Here is an 18314-nt window from a genome sequence, read left to right on the forward strand (position 1 = left end):
TTGTAATTAAATAAACTATTTGCCTTATTAGTTATTTTTGTGTGTGATCCGAAATACACAGAAGACAACACAGAAGACAACTAAAAGTCAATTTTAACACGTAGTGAGTCGTCGGTCCTGATTTTTATTTACCCAGTTATAAATTACTGCTTTCATTGTGAAGGTAAAAACGCCTAGCTTGGGTGTGTATATGTATAAGATTCCCCCCCCTCCTTTTTTTCTCCCCAATTGTACTTGGCCAATTTTTCCTCCTGCTGCCCCGGTCGCTGCTCCACCCTCTGCCGATCTGGGAAGAGCCAAGACTAGCACCATGCTTCCTCCGACACATACACAGTTGCCAGCCGCTTCTTTCTAACTGATATGGGGAGCTTCGCCGGCAGGACATAGCACGTGGGAGGATCACGCTATTCCCACCAGTTCCCAACGTGTCAATAAAAATTCAAAGCGACTTACAATATCACATTTTGTCAACAGTAGTGAATGTCTATGTCAGCTAAGACTTTTTAAAGGTATAGAGTAGCATTCGTATAAAGTACTTTGAGAAAGAATAAGTAGCTAGTTGAATTGTTTTTATGGATACTTTGTTTTTTTCATATATTGTAATGGGTTGTAGTTCAAAGTGCTTTTGAAGTGCATTGTGAGCTGTCAGTGGCAGCAGCCTGTCTCCAGCCCTCCTCCGTGCTCTGCTGACGACCATGATGATGAAGATGGTGATGAAGGTGTTGGAGGACTCAGTAGGTCGATGGTTTGTCCTTCCCTCAGCTGCAGCACTGCCTGTCTCATACTCCATCTGTAGGGAGAGAGAAAGACAGGTGTGAGGGCAAAATGATTGATTCATTGCTTATTATTTGGTTATTGATCATTATCGACTCTGTTCCATAATGATCTATGGCTCTCATTTTAAGACGTCTCAGTGTGGACTCTGCTCTCCATCTGCAATATGTAACCTTTAGCATTATCATTATATTATTATAGCATTAAAATGTCTAAAAGCGAGTAGACCTATGTTATATATAGTCTTTATTTATGCACTTACATTATCCCAAATGTTTTCAAAAGTCCTCAAAATCCATAACTTTATTATATTATATCAATGACACATTTTGTCGATGATGTCATCACAGAGCGCCAGCTGTTACTTGGGATCTCCGGTGTAGGGATGCAGGGGTTAACCGGTTTGACTATTAACCGCGTTTTCAAACGTCACGGTTATATAACCGCAGAGGCTCCGTAACACCGGGTGTTTTGTTGTCAAAATAAGTCCGTCAGTTTAAACTCCCATGCGGCGCAGACAGCGCTGGAACGAGAGGAACCGGCCTCTCGCTTCGTTTCCGCACGGACTATTTTAGCGGGTGCACAAAACACAGCTCTCCCACCAGTCTGCTATGCTCCCAATAGCATAGCCATGGACGTCAGCCAAACATAAACTTTTCAGAGACGTGCGCGATGCGACAGTCGCCTGACACGAACTGTGGTCTCCGTGGCCTCTTAATTTGTTTACTGAACGGCCATCGATGTAACGACGTAACGCTAGTTACCGGTAGTTATCTAACTAGCGTTAGATAACTCCCTTGCCTCCCTTGCCTACGCTAGCATTACAGCTAACGTACTGACAGAGCCTGAGAGACCACAAGCAACTCAAACAGATGATCTCTTCCCCCCCAAAACATGTCTAAAGTAATCGGTATGGCAGCATTTCGGTTACAAAAAGGACACCCAGGGTGTTGTTAAAGATGACGGCTCCCCAATCTGCAAAACCTGCCGAAGTCGCAGTCGCAGCTAAGGGCTCCAACACCTCCAACCTTCTACAACACCTGCATAACGTTAGATGATTAAAAATGAATAATAATCAAACTAATAGGCATGGATGAGGATGACACAGTTGATGATAACACTCAAGTGTATCCACATTCGTTATATTTCTCATAGGAGGTCACTAAAAGTTAATCAACATTTACACTAAAAGATAAGTTAGATCTGTTTTTCCACCAGGTTTTACAAGTTCTCTACTCAGGTGATCCAAAAGAAATGTAGAAAAATAATACACCTGCCTGACTATGTTTTGTTCCAAAGAGATCTACTGTCATAAATATTACAGTCAGACTTTGTTTATTTTATTTATCATTTTGGACAAATATTTGCCTTTATTTACCTTTCAAAAGACAGCAACCTTTAAACAATGCATGGACAATACAATAAAACCTCTGTTCAAAGAATGCTCATGTGATTTTTATACGTCCATAAATAATCGTGAAACCGTGATAATCGTGGTTTTTTCTCAGACTATAATCGTACATCAAAAAAAATAATCGATGCATCCCTACTCCGGTGAATTCTGGACTATTTTCTTACTTTTTGAAAGTCACATCACCTTCATGGGAGTTCCAAGTTACTGACCAAACACTCTATTTCAGTGATTACTGTCAGAATATAGAGCCATTTAACACTTATTTGAACACAAAAACATCACTGAATGCAACTTTAAGATGGCAACAGATAGCCTATTTGACTTTGGCAACATCGTGCATTTATTTAACTCATTGGCTGCCAGCCACTTCTGGAAAACGGATGCTCCCAGTGCCAGCCCTTTCAGAGCATTTTCAGTGATTTCTCAAGACCCACAGAATATTGTGTGATATTACTATGTAAACACCGAACACGCCCAAAGAACGATGAGACTCTCTCTTCTCTTCTATCATCAGCAAAAAAAAGTTTATTGATATCATTTTCCGTTCTTTAGTTATGAGCAGTAGAAGATAGGTTGGTTTCACCAAAAACAGACGTTTCAAACTAGAAGCTGAGATAATGAGCCTTTTGTGAAATTAAGCATTTCAAGCACATCACTGACTCTGAAGCTAATATTTTCTGATGTAGTGGCTCAGTGGTAGAGCTGTCGCCTCACAGTCAGAAGGTCCTGAGTTCGATTCTCGCCTGGGAAACTGTGGGCGCTGTGGTTGTGTTCCCCCCAATATTTTCAGTGCCTACTGCCCAGGTGGGGTATCTCGTCGTAAGGGCCTTTCTCTCTGTGTGGAGTTTGCATGTTGGATGAATTGGATGAACGGATGAATCCAAAGCTTTGAGCTAAGCACATAGAAACAAGCTGAGCTAACATTAGCAACCAGCGCGGCTTGCAGCCGTCGAGCAAATTCCGTTTGGGGAAACAGTGATTTTAACGTGAAGTTGCTTTATTCAGCATTTTGACCTGTTGTAATTAGAGTCTGTTTTCGGAGAGGAGACGTCTGCGGGTATCGGCTCCCGGTAAAAACCTTGTATCGGCTCCCTTGCAAAAACCTCAAATTAGGTGCAACAAGCACTTTGATGACGTCAACTTGGACAAACCGGACATCTGAAATAATACCCGGGTTTCCAACCTCTAATTCCGACCTTGACAACCGTTTACTTGAACGCGATATAAGCTCTGCCATTGGTGGCCTCCGTAACTGCTAGAAGGTGCTTGTTTGTGGCGTGACGGCCGCCAGGCCAATCAGGCCGGCCGATTCCCTGGAGCTACCGCGAATAGTGAGTGATGATGACGATGTCACACAGCGATGATATCATCAGCAGTGGCACAAAGTGACATCATCAGATACGATTACCTCATCAGAGCCACGAAAACCTCACGACACCAAGTGATGTCATAATCGCTGATGACATCATCGGTGATGTCATAGATGCTACTAGCTACTAATCCATAAGTAGAGATGCAAGGCACCATAAAACACCACCACCATGATTGTCAGGTGTTCTCCGAGGCCGTCAAGCAGGATTGGAAGCGGGAGCGGTCGAGCAGCGAGGGAGGTCGGCAAGCTGGCATGAGGGCCGAGAGGTCCGGGAACACGATGGTCAAAGAGGAGAGCGAGGCAGGGTTAGGAGGGAGGAACAATGAGGAGCGGGCGGACCCCCCGAGTCTGGAATTTGTGTAATATTCTGTGAGAGGTAGCAATGTGCCGCAAGGCATCCAGTCTGCCAGAAAGCCATTAGGAGAAGAAGAATGATTGTCAGGTTCAGGTTCTGTTCTATTCTGTGCCTAGTCATGTTTCCAGCACGTATCTTCCTAGGGTACCAGGATAAAGGATCACGAGGCACTTCCCAAGCTGGAAAGGGGTTCTATGGGTCTGGCGGGGCCTCAACATTCTCTGCCTTGACCGGCAGCCCTGGGCTAACGCATGTCAACATCTACGAGTCAAGCAATTTAGCCAACGACCATAGGTCCTCTGCTGATGAACATGAAGGAAGCTCCCCGAGGTTCGGGGGATCCAGGGTTCTCCAAGTTTAAATTTAAGACTTTTTAAGACCCTTTTAATACAGCAGAAAATGCATTTTAATGCCAACTTCAATGCCATACTGCCAAAATATAAAGGATATACTGTAATGGATAAACGGTATGGATTTTAAGCCAGAGAAAATATTTACCAAGTACTTGAATTTAATAAAACATTTTATTAGATGACGTTGTCTCCTTAAATATTTTGCTAGCATTTTTTTTTACCCCCCCCCCCCCCTTTCCCAGCCTGGTGGGGCTTTTATTTTGACAAGAAAATGCACTTTGGCGACAAGACTGGAGATGAAATTGTGGCAAGTTTATAACCAGTGTTGGGGGTAACCTGTTCAAAAGTAACATGTTACTGTAATCCCTACTTACTCATTGCCCGGCTCGTGATAATTTGGTGGCTCTAGAAGCTTTAATTGCGGCTTGCAGCCGATATAACTCATCATATCTGACAACACTGCAAACAACAAAGTAGGGATGTCGAAAATCATAATTTTTCTTGACCGACAACCGACCCTCATTAGCCGACAATTGTCGGTTAACCGAGAAGATTAAAATGCGCAATTTGACTGTCTGTGCCACATTAAACCATTACCACAACAAATGCTTGATTTTTTTTCATTATAAAGCGTTTATTTTTACATCTACAAGCAGAAAAAAAACACATTAACAAAATGAGAAGACAAGTTGAATCCTCCAGCCATCTAAACAAAAACATTCCTCAGATAGGCTATGATAGGAGCTGCAGGCATTGCAGAAGGGGGAAATACGGAAGGAAAAAACCCATACTCACGTCACGCTCACAATTCTTAAATGAATTATCTTACTGCATGTGTCGTAAATAGTCTAATAAAACCAGCAGAAACTAATTTTAAAAGCTCAGAACGAAACGTGTCGCTAATTGAACGAATTTCCACTTTGAATAGCACATCACGACACCGCCCCAAGCCTTCACGCTGCAGGGCGCACTGACGAAGCGCTTATTGCTCTCTCCTCCTTCTGACATTCTCACTAATTCAACAGTGGTTTACCTGCTTTTGAGATCTGCAAAAAATAGTTTGCTTCTCTCTCCACGCTTCTCCCTCTCTCTCTTTATCTGCGACGAGGGCTGTAGGTGGCTATTATGCTCTCTGTGTGTCCGGCTGCACGACATGACGAGTGCAGCAAGTCCGCACGCTGACAGCTGTCAGCATTGCGGCACTCGGGAGGATGAACAAATGAAGCAGTCTGTTCAAACTTTTTACCGATCTAATATGAGATGCAGAGAAATAATTATATATTAATAGCCGATGTGTTTAGAAGAGCATTCTCACTCTTGCTGTAATCGTTGTGGGATTATTACACCTGAGAGACAGACAGACCCGGAGAGAACTCAATTTACGGTAAAAGTGTGGATTCCTCAGTGAATCGATGTGGAAGACGCAGCTTGTTTTGAAACGCGTCATTGAAAGTAACCTCATGGTTTCATGACAGCGGCTGGAACACAGAAGGAGCATGACTGACTGGCTCGCTGTAGTCTGCACAGGGCAGGGCGTCTTTTCCCGTCTGGTCAAAGCAGAGGGGAGGCGGGGGTGTGGCGCATGTGTGGAGCTGAGTTTATCACAGAGCACATCAGTACATCTCGCACGCGGGGGGAAAGGCGGACAGTGAGAGAGACAGCCAGGGCTGACAATGCACACTGCTTTTCCATTTGGAAAAGCCTTTCTCTAAATGAATGTTGTTTTGGCAGTGGCAGGAGCTTTTAATTCCTATATAATGCGGCTACAGTAACTACTTAGGCTACGTTAACATTGTTGCTTACCGCGAAGGAGGGAAAAAAAACACTATATTGGCAACACGTTGTATGCCAATTTAATATGCAAATTAACCGTTTGACCGACATGCTTAACCGACCAATGACGTTGTCGGCGGTTAACCGGTTAACGGTTAACCGTCGACATCCCTACAACAAAGCAACGCTCAAGCAAGGCCTCGCGGGGGCGTCCTTGGGAGACTGATCACACCCGCTCAACGCTTCCGTGAAGCGCTGCTTACAGTGGCGCTGGAAGTACGCCGAAGAAAGGTTGACGTTTTTTGGACTTTCATCCATATTTAGAAGAACATTTAATTTTAAATTAACATTAGGATTATACTGTTGTGATGTCATTATTCAGTATCTTCTCCTTTTCTCACTCACTTTCATGTAAGCACCTGCTTTCCCTTTAGTCGTTTTACACTACAACACGACAGCAACACAGGCATAAACACTGAACTTATTATTATTATTATGGAAAACCAGATTATGATGAAAATCAAACATTTTTGAAGAGAGAGCGTATAAAATAAGATTAGAGCTGGGAAGCACAAACTGTTTTTTAATGCATTTTGTTGGTGGTATAAACACAAGACAGCCAAATCCAACAATTTCGAAAATCCCATTTCTTGCCACCAGGGGGTGCTGCAGCACCCTCAGCACCCACCTCCAGCTCCCTTGGCTGCTTTTTTTTTTATATATTTTATTTTCAGTTTTATATTAATACTTACAGACAAACAACCATAAAATTTAAACAACAGCCACGACAGCAATAACAAGGACAAGAAAAACAAACAAAAAACAAGACAAAATATAGCCGCAAGCGGCGATGGGCGGGGTTCAAGCCTTGCGCAGATGACAACGCTTCTGATTCTGACTAGGACATCCTCCTTGATATATCTGACAAGTTTCGCCATCATTGGACAAACAGGTGTGGAGTTACAGCCTTTTTTATGTTAAGCCACGCCCATTTCTGGCGTTTATGGCGCCCCCTTTTGGTCGAATTGCACAAAATTTGACACGCATGGTCTGGGATGGTCTCCGAAGACCTCCTGCAAGTTTCGTGAAGATTCCTTAATCGGTCATGAAGTTATGACAATTTAGCTGTGAGGCCACGCCCCTCTCAACTTTAACGATCAATATCTCCGAAACTAAAGTAGCTTTCAAAAATCCACCAATCACGATTGTAGAGCTTGCTCCATAGATGCTTCCTGGCGAGTCTAGTGGAAATCGGTCCAACGGTCTAGGAGGAGATGCAAAAAATGTGTTTTCCAAACTTTTCCAAATATCTCAAAAACTTTCCAGGCGGACATTGAGGGTCCTTATGGCAAATTTGTAGAGCAGGTCCACCTGAACATCTGGAAAAAAAAAGTTTGAAAATCGGACCAACGGCGTGGAAGTTATGGCCTTTAACGTAAAACTGTCGATTATAGCGCCACCTTCAGGCCGATTCGAAAAATCTTTTTTGAGCACCTACCAGCCAACAATATCTGTCATTGGGCCAAATGTCAGGTCTCTACCATTTACCAACTCACGGGAATTTGCGTCGGGGCAGATGAAAAACAACAAGAATAATAATAAACCGGCACAAAAACAATAGGGTTTCAGCCCCTTCAGGGCTTGAACCCCTAAAAATAAAATAAAAAGTTACCAGACATATTACTAATTGAACTTGCGGCATGTTTCAAAATGTTACAATCTCAGGCATACAGAACGGAGGTGGTTACATGAGTTGTGACATTACAAGGTGGTTATTTATCTTTTCAGATAATCAACAAATGGACCCCATATTTTCAAGAAATTATTTGGCCCTTTGGATTTATAATAACGTATTCTCTCCATCTGTATAATTATGATCATTTCGTTAAGCCATTTCTGAAAACAGGGGGGTGCAGGCGACTTCCAGTTTGTTAAAATAATTTTTTTGGCAGCCACCATGCCCAGCATCAGTGCTGCTTGTTCTTCTACTGGGTAGCTTAAAACAGCTTCTGAACAACCAAAAAGTGCTAGCTCTGGATCAGGAAGAATGTCTTTTTCATAAACCCAGGAAAACCACTGAAATATTTTGTGCCAGAACTCATTTAAATGCGGGCAAAACCAAAAAAGATGTGATAAGGAGCCCTCTGCACCATTGCATCTGTCACATACTGGAGACACTGATGGATAAATTCTGTGTAATTTAGTCTTTGAATAATGAAGTCTATGGATGACCTTGAATTGAATAAGTTTGTACCTGACATTAATCGAGCAAGTTTGAATTCTAGACAAAGCCTCTGCCCAAATGTTACCAGACACTTCAAGCCCCAGTTCAGCGGACCAAGCTTCTTTCAAATGGTTGGAGGGCACAGGAGTAGTAAATAGATATACAAAGCGTGATATCAGATGTTTGGAGTCTGGAGGAAGCTGTAGGAGCTCATAGAATGGGCAACTCCCTGGCAAGGTTTCAAAATTAGGGATTATTTCTTTAATATAATGTCGAATTTGGAAGTAACGAAAAAGGTGGGAATTTGGAATATTAAATTTTGTTTTCAACTGATCAAAAGAGGCAAACTGACCATCTATATACAGTATAAGTCACCAAGAGTCGCGAGTCCCCTGTCCCTCCAGACAGCAAACGCCCCATCTGTCTGAGATGACAAAAACATGTGATTGTGGCATATGGGAGTGTGTACAGAAACGTTTGGCAATTTGTTGACACTTCTAATCTGGTTCAAAATCTTGAGAGAATTTCTTAAAATAAAATTATTGCCAATCAATTTACCTGGGGATTCAGTCATGGAAAAAAGCAAAGTAGAAAGGGAGGAACTTTTCACCAATGTAGCTTCAATGTTCAGCCACAAGGGGGCATTACTAGCCAGTGTGTCAACTGGAAATCCCAATTTCCAATACATCAATGCTCTGGCATTTGCTGCCCAGTAATAGTGTCTAAATACCGGAAGGCCTAATCCACCCTCGTCTCTTGACTTTTGCAGATGTACTTTTGCTATGCGATGAGCTTTATATCCCCAGATAAATGGAAGGACAATGGAATCCAACTTCTTAAAAAAAGATGAACACAGAAAAATTGGCAAATTCTGAAACAAATACAGAAATCTAGGAAGAGACACCATCTTAATTGCATTGATACGCCCCACCATAGACAAGGGCAGGATCCGCCACTTCTCTATATCCAATTTGAGCTTCGTTACCAAATCGACATAGTTGAGTTTATATAAAAGTTTTGGATTTCGGGCTATTCTAAGTCCTAAATATGTAAAGTGGTCATATACAATTTTGAATGGTAGAGCAAGGAGGAAATCAGAATCTAAACTGTCTGTTAAAGGCATGAATTCACTTTTACCCCAATTGATAGTGTACCCAGAGAGTTTGCCAAATGCTTCAATAAAATCTAACAAAGGAGGAACAGAAATTTCTGGATTCATGAGGTATAATAATGTGTCATCTGCGTAAAGGCTAACACGGCTTTCCAGGTTTCCTATCTTGATACCTCCAATATCGGGGTGGCTCCTAATACCTATTGCAAGGGGTTCTAGGGCTAGATCGAAGAGTAAAGGAGAGAGCGGATCCCCCTGTCTCACCCCCCTCTGTAAAGCGAAAGGCCCAGATTTGTCACTGTTGGTAAGAATACAGGATGATGGACAAAGATGTAACATTTTTACCCATGCAATAAAGGAATCCCCAAACCCAAATCTCTGGAGCGCCTCAAACATGTATGGCCACTCTATCTGATCAAACGCCTTTTCGGCATCTAGAGACAAAATGGCCGCTTTGGAGTCCCCTGCCTGGTCACTGTATAGATTGTTAAGGAGCTGACGCACATTATTAAACGAAAATCTACCTGGAATAAACCCAGTTTGATCGGGATGTATGATTGATGCAATATGCCTTCCCAGTCTATTAGCTAGTATTTTTGTGACAGATTCTCGAAGTTGAGGAGAGCAATGGGTCTGTAACTGCCAGGTTCTGTCTCATCTTTGCCTTTTTTTAACAGGATACATATGTTCGCCTCATATAATGATTTTGGAAATCCATCATTTTTAATGGAATCTTTAATCATCCTAAGCAAAACTGGTGCAAGGGTCTTATGAAATGCCTTGTAGAATTCACAGCCATACCCATCTGGGCCCGCTGCTTTACCTGAGGGAAATGACTGAATTGCCTCGACTAGTTCACCCTCCGTTATATCTGAGTCCAGTTCTAATCTGGCTGACTCGTCCAACTTTGGCAGGTTAAGGGAGTCAAAAAAGTCGGCAAAGTCTGCATCAGTGGCCTGAGATTTAGCAGTGTATAATTCAGAGTAGAATTCTTTAAAGCGATTGTTTATTTCTTTATGGTTAATTAGCAGGTCACCTGATTTAGATTTAATATTATGAATTGCACGACTCGCCTGGGCTCCCTTCAACTGTCTGGCTAAGAGCCTCTCCGGTTTATCGCCCAACTCAAAATGTCTCTGTTTGAGCTTGAGTAAAAGTTTACCTGTTACATGTTTCCACTGAGAATGCGGTTATATTCGTATTTTAAATTCAAAATCTTATTATAGTCCTCTTGTAGAAGGGAGTTCCTATAGGACTGTTCGATGATTGGGAGTGTGTTTTCAATCTCCACCAGTCTGCGGCGCTGTTCTCTTTTTTTTGAGGCTTCAAACGAAATTATGTGACCCCTCATAACTACCTTAAGGGCCTCCCAAAGTATCGAATCAGACACCTCTCCTGTATCATTAGTCTCAAGGAACTCCAGAATTCGTGTTGATGTATATTCAATAAACACCTGGTCTGTGAGCAACCAGGGGTTAAATCGCCAACAATAGGCTTGTTTGGGCAGATCAAGCTTCAATTCCAGTGATACAGGACTGTGGTCTGATATTAATATATTATGATATTTAGTATGCTCAATGTTAGATATCAATTTGGCGTCAACTAAAAAATAATCAATTCTTGTATACGACTTATGGACGTGGGAAAAAAATGAATAGTCTTTATCTACTGGATGTTGTAATCTCCAAATGTCTACCATATTTCTTGATTTAATCCGGTTGTTTAACGTTTGGACAGATTTAATATTGGGCGGAGTACGAGAAGAAAGCCTATCAAGGTATGAGTCGAGATAACAATTAAAATCACCTCCCATTAGCAAATTTGTGGTGCTGAGGTCTGGTATTAAGTCAAACACTTTACGGAAATAGCTTGGGTCATCAATGTTTGGACCATATACGCAGGGTTCGAGTTATGGGGGGACCTATGGGGTCTTGGACCCCATAGCTAGAGTCAGGGACCCCATAGTCAATAACACCTGTGGGACCCCCACAATATAGCTTTTTTTTTTTTTTTTTTTTTCTCTCTCAAATAATTTATTTTTCAATGTAAGAATTAAATTATTTATGTTAACTAGATAAATAGGCTAACTAAGAAACATGTTTTCAGTTTTCCAAAACTACCGTGTGAATTGTTGTTTGTGTGAAATAGGCTGCATTTCACCTCCAAGCCACCATGCGTCGCCCATGAGCGCGTGTTCTACTACTACAACCCAGCTGGTGGAGAAGAAGCCAAGGTGTGTGCATGTCCCATTGAGCGTCGTTGTGCTCAAGACGCTCGCACGCACATCGCTCCGTCTGTGAGACCCGTAGTTGTTTTTTGTTTGTAAAGTAAAAACGTTCAAGTTTAGAGCCGAAATCTCTTGATATAGAGCGGAAATCTCTATTTTTATTTTCATTTTATAGTGTTTTAATCCTACTTCACCTAGTACCAGCCCTGACTAGGCAATCTGCTAGCGTGTAGCCGGCTAGGCTAACTGCTAACGTGTTGGATCTAGAGCCGAAATCTCTTTGTTATAGAGCGGAACTCTCTATTTTTCACCGACGTTTCCTTCCCTTGCTGGCCTGCCTGTCTGCCCTGCTACGACCGGGGGTTTGCGGTGTCCACAACAGTGGGGTTCGCCTTTAACCCAGGATCCGTGGTGGACGTGCCGCTCCTCTCCGACAACATCAAGCGGGGCCTGTTGTTGAAGCTAAGTGGAGCTAGCTCAAGGCGGCTTCCCTCCCCGGAGCAGCTAGCTTCAACCAGCAGCGGGAAGTCTCTGGCTCCTGCATCGGCGGGGTTCGCTTTCAACCTAGGTCCGACAGCCATCCTACCCACCGCAGATCACGGGCTTTCACATCGGCTCCCCATTTCATCGTCCCCCTCCCCGTACCTGCTCCAGCGGCCTGCTCCGGAGGCTAAAGCCAGCCTCGTATCTTTGGTACATCCCTGGTAAGAGGCTAAAGCTAGCGACGTACCTCAGGCCACAGCCCAACTACCAGTAAGCTACAGCCCAGCAGCCCCCAGGCTTCAGCCGGGCTTGAGTGCTACACCACCAGCATCGCTTCTCAACAGCAGCCGTGGTCTACCCAGCCCAATTGAACCCCCTTATGAAACTTAATGAAATTAATGGTGCCAAAGTCAGGCCAGCTCACCGATCCGATTATTCTTGTGCCCAGATCGTAAATCACATTGCAGCAGAGATGAAAACAAAATTTGTTTCTCATGTCAAATCACAAGATTCCCTTATTAGCATAACACTGGATGAAAGCACAATTCATGGACGTGCATACATGATCATTTATGTCAGGTGTGATGTCACTGGGGATGGAGATGTGGACAATGTTTTTTTGGACATTGTTGAACTGGATGAGGGCACAGATGCAGAGTCACTGTGTAATGCCCTGAAAACCAGCCTTCAGGCAGCGGGGATGACTGAAGATTTTCTTCTGAAAAATCTAATCAGCATAGCCACAGACGGGGCTGCTGTTCTAACTGGGAGACAGACTGGACTCATAGCTAGTTTTTCCTTGCAAAACTCTATTCTCTTTACCACCAGTCCACGAAAAATGCAAGGGAGTTGGAGGAAGCGGCTGCTGAACTGAACATGCAGATTCTGAAAATCGGACAAGTGTTTACAATAAGATGGGTGTCAAGCCGTTTCAACACTGTCAAAGCTGTGCTGAAGGATTTTCCAGTGTTATCACATCACTTCAAAACTGCTAGTGAAGATGACTCACGTTCTGGTGTAGAGAAGGCCAAGTACACTGGTTTAAATAAGCATCTGACATCCACTGGATTCCTTGCTGATTTAGCCACAATGAAAGACGTGTTACGTGAACTACAAAGTCTCTCCCTGAAGCTACAGCGTCTCCCTGACAGTGACCTGGTAACAATGTTGAAGCCTATGGATCAGCACTTCTGGCCGGAAGAGAGGGCAGAACTTGTTCTGTTTGGAGAACGTGAGGTGGTGAAGGAATCAAGCAGGAGCAGGAGAGAGAAGAGACCTGGAGAGGAGAGGTAATGACTAGAGAGCAGGAGAGAGAAGAGACCTGGAGAGGAGAGGTAATGACTAGAGAGCAGGAGAGAGAGGAGACCTGGAGAGGAGAGGTAATGACGAGAGAGCAGAAGAGAGGAGAGATGACTGGAGAGCAGAAGAGAGACACGAGACCTGGAGAGGAGAGGAGACTGAGACTTATTTTTGCAAGTATTTAGTTTTTTGTTCTAAAAAGATGCTACTGAATAATGCTGCTGTTAAGTGCAATTTGTTTTTCGTTCATGTTCTTGATTTCCTGTGCACATTTGTTTATACAATATAGCCTAACATTATTTATTTATTTTTATTTATACAAATATTCATGATTTTATGTTTTCTCTCAGAAACCAGGAGATAAATACAGTATAAATGCTGCTGTTAAGAGCCATACAACTATTTATTTTTCATTCATTTTTTGTTAGTTTTTGATGTGCAGAGTTAAATAAATGTTTATTTAAGTTCAGCAATTTCTCATTTGTCAAATTAAATTGTTGTATTTTATCAGATGTAAAATACAATGGCATATATCGGAGGTGAGTGAGAAAAGGAACAAATATTGATGAGTAAGACTGAATAATGACATCACACAACAGTCTAATCCTAATGTTAATATAAAATTGAGATATTCCTCTAAATCTGGCTTCAAACGGCCACAATTTGGGGCAAAAAGAAATTCTCCGACTCCCTCCGGGCGCCGCCGAAAACAGGAAACACGCCAATTTTTTTTGGAATTTGGGGGACCCCATAGCTCTCAAGGGATAACTCGAACTCTGCATATACGTAAGTACAAACCATAAGTATTGTAACAGGTAATTAATGTATACTTCCAGTAATCATAATATATCTACCATTTGGGTCTGTGATAACAGAAACAAGTTGGAATGGAATGTTCTTGCGAAAAAGAATAGCGACCCCACGGGCTTTAGATGTAAAAGGAGACTGGTACACCTGGGAAATCCAGTTAGCTCTCAGTCGTCTCTGCTCTGTTACTTTAATATGCGTCTCCTGTAAAAGGATGATGTCAGCTTTGAGAGACTTTAAATGAGCAAACACTTTGCCTCGTTTGATCGCACTGTTAAGCCCACGAACATTCCATGAAACCAGTGTTATGTTACTCATCCACCTGTTTTATACCATTATATCCTGACATGTATACCTGATAATAAAGGCAGTTTGTAAGAGCATACCGCCATGAAAAAAAAGATAAAAATAAAAATAAACAATAAGTCTGGCAACACATAACATTAAACATAAACACCTCCCAACCCCTCCCCCACTGAAACTTCCCCAAATGAAGAATCATTTTCCCCATCTGACTTATCGAGGACCGCCGGGCGTATAGCATGGCACCTAACACCTGACTATTAGACCCCTCACCTGCACACTCACACACCCACACAGATCACACACGTCTCCCAAGACCACACACGCACACACACACACAAGCGCGCACACGCACGCACATACAGCAAAACAAAATCAAATTAAACACACAAAACACTCACTTTCAAGGCCGCTTGGCTGCAGCGGCATCACCTAGAAAGTACCTGTGGATCACAGTATAGCAGCCAAGATAGACTCCGCCATAGATCACTGCTACTTTTTTTTTTTTTTTTTATATAAATATATATTTTTTAATGTCCAAATAAAACAATTAGCCACTGTAGTTATGGTAATATTCTAGCCATAAGGCAATATAACAAGATTACTTACAGTGAAAAAAGAAACAATCCGCACACCGAGGAGCTCCCGTTTAGGTTATTTTTTGCAACACAGCGTGACGTTTCGGGCACACACGGCCCTTCCTCAGACGCTTACGTGTGTGCCCGAAACGTCACGTTGTGTTGCAAAAAATAAAAATAACCTAAACGGGAGCTCCTCGGTGTGCGGATTGTTTCTTTTTTCACTGTAAGTACTCTATTGATCCAGCACCCAGGCCCAGTGTGGCCTATTTTTGGATGTGCGTGTCCCTACCTATTTTTTGCAATATAACAAGATTAACCTATCTAAATCCACTAGCCAATTGAGTGAACATATCAGCATGATGAAGAAAGAAGAGAGAAAAAAAGAAAATGAAACAAAATCAGTGGCCTATATAAGTCAAAGGCATAAAGAAAGCCACGCCTTCTACATTTCAGTTCGGTGATGTTACTGTAGATATGGAAAAAGTAAAAAATAAAAAATAAAGTCAGGCGTGACTTATTGTAATAATCATCATCGCAAATTACGTTTAATCATATAGCCCTAATTATATAATCACTGTCGGAGGCGGAGCCCACCAAAAATATTTCACCTGAGCAATAACCTCTGTTCCAAATAGACAGCCTCCTCTTGTCCAGTCAATTGTCTATAGCCATCTCGTCCCTCAGGGAGCTGTGGTCGCGGCAGTCACATCTTGTTAATAAAGTCCAGGGCCTTTTTCGAGTCGTCAAAACGCCGTTCCGCTCCACTGGCTAGGAAAATCTTGAGAGTGGCCGGGTACATAAGAGCAAATTTAACGCCTCGCTCATGTAGCTTCTTCTTACATTCCCTAAACATTTGGCGCTGTGTCTCGACAGCTCTCGTGTAGTCAGGGAAAATCCCGATCTTGTGGCCCATCCAGCTGATATCACGTTTCTCTCTTGCTAAGCGTTGAATCTGAGACACGTCTCGGAAACACAGGAATCTGGCAATTATAGCCCTCGCTGGTCGGCCATCCTGATGCGGGCCCGGCGTGCGGTGTGCACGCTCAATGACAAGCCCTTTCTGAAACTCAGTTCCCAAAAGCTCCGGCAACACTTTCTCCAGGAAATCAGCAACATTCCTTCCTCGCAGCCCTCGGGAAACCCTCGGAATCGTAGGTTGTTTCTTCTCCCTCTGGCCTCTAGGTCATCAACCCATTTTCGCATTTGCTCCATCTGAGAAGTAGGAACCAGAGGGTCGGCCTTGGCAGCTTCAGCGGCGTCCTCCAGCATGGAAAGCCGGGACTCGGCATTATCCAAGCGCTCCGACATGACTGAGAGTTTCTCCTCGATCGCAGAAGTTGACTTTTTAATGTCCACCAGGGCTGCTTTTTGGTTAACATCCATCTGCTTCAGTAGTTGGTGCATGCTTGCCATTTCAGTGGCGAGGCTGTCTTCAGGAGCAGCGACGCCATCTTCGCCATTGTCTTTTCCGCTGCACAGATCATTTTTCGGCAGTTTATCTTTACGTCGCGCCATATATATCAATAAGTGGCGTCAATATTTATCGTTAATAATAATATAGCGCTAATTGCCGTCAGTTAACCCGCAGGTTTAATGGTTTTAAAGCAGGTAAATTACATGGTGATGCCAGGAGTTCTCAGCCTACGCAGCCATCCACCAAACCGGAAGCCCCGCCACTATTGAAAATGGTCCGCTCCCTTGGCTGCTTAACTCATTCATGGCCAGTTTAGGACTGCCAATATTTAGCACAGGCCAAAGATTTTCATAATTGTTGGTCATCTTTCAAGACCCACAGTAAATTATCTATTAGCACCAAAGTGATTTGCAAGAAAAAAGAAAAAAAAAGTGATTTGCAATACCTCAAAATGAAGATGTACGTCTCTGGGTTCACCAGGAAAAAAAAAGTGAGCTTTTAGCATGTTCTGTACTCTACTTATAGCCATTTATATACACCCTGTTTTCACCCAAAAGGTCTCCCTGAGAAGATAAACAGGAGAAAAGGCAATTTTTGTAAAGGGCACAATCTCAGGCAGAACTCGCTCTCAATTCTTTTATTTTGAACTGTATTGACATCAGACATGTAAATATTATTCGTTATGACACAAATGACAAAAATATATATATATATATATATATATATACACATGAAGTGCTATTTTTTACATTCAACAATACAGTTTACTCAGTGTGAGTGAGTGTGCAGACAGACAGACAGACAGACAGACAGACAGACACACAGACAGACAGACACACCGACAGAAACACAGACAGACAGACAGACAGACAAACACACACACACACACACACACACAATCCCCCTTTTATCTTCGTTACGTTGTTTCCGGGTCTGAGTACTGCTGGCGTCTGCTGCTGTGACTGCCGCTTCTGCCTTGTTAGCTGTTCGTGTGTTTATTTTGTTTTGTTCTGGTCCACCCGTCCTCGTCCATGTCTCCCTGTCCTATCCTCCCTGCTATTTGATCGTTTCCGTTTTCCCCTCGGCTATTCAACACGTCCTCACCGCCCTCTGGATTACCCGTCAAACTGATCGATCATTTCCTCATTCCTCCGATGATCAAACACATCTCTGGATTACTTTCTCCCGTTTTCTCCCGGCTGGCACACAGGAAGGCGACCAGCTCGTGCAGCGCGCCGAGGGGCGTTTCAATGGCGTTTCAATGACGTTTCTCCTGTCTGCACAAGGAAGCGTTTATCCGTTTTCTGTTTTTCCTCCTGCTCAATTTCAAAACAACAGCTGCGGTATGTGTTTGTTCACGTGTTGTCGGCTTGCCTTAGATGCCAGGGACCTGATACCATGTCACAGGCTGGGGAAGTGTTTGAACTACGCGCTGTACTAATAAAAACAAAAACACGTCAAACACGTCATTGGCCCTCTGGGCTATTCCTGAAAACACGTTAAAGACGTCTTTGGCCCTGAATGAGTTAAGATGCTTTTGGAGTCGGAGGTCTGACCGCTTCACACAGCAGCACTGGGGCAGCTAGGGGCTGCAGAGATGAGCAAGGACTGACTGTAGCGCTTGTCTGCTAGCACGTTTGCCCGGTGGGGTGGAGTCAACACTTAATATTAAAACGGGCTATGCCACAGCATGCATATTGATGTGTATCTTATCATGTGATGTCAGCTGGTGACTTCTAGAAACTTTCTGAGCCTGGAAAAGCTGGCAACACTGCTTCAAACGGCTTCTTCAACTTGAAACGAGACACCATCCATTCCGGTTGA

General features: G+C 43.1%; 1 protein-coding gene across 1 annotated transcript in view; it reads right to left on the reverse strand.

The window, feature by feature from the left end:
• Positions 1 to 564: 564 nt before the first annotated feature.
• The window catches only part of coa1 (cytochrome C oxidase assembly factor 1), a 56633-nt gene continuing 38883 nt past the window's right edge, over positions 565 to 18314 (reverse strand). The window contains exon 5 of the mRNA XM_083653526.1: positions 565 to 790. Coding sequence (XP_083509652.1) covers positions 646 to 790 — 145 coding nt within the window. The 3' untranslated portion in view covers positions 565 to 645. The remainder of the gene's footprint in view (positions 791 to 18314) is intronic.

Source organism: Poromitra crassiceps (genome assembly GCF_964638095.1).
Source record: "Poromitra crassiceps genome assembly, chromosome: 17".
Classification (NCBI taxonomy): Eukaryota; Metazoa; Chordata; class Actinopteri; order Beryciformes; family Melamphaidae; genus Poromitra; species Poromitra crassiceps.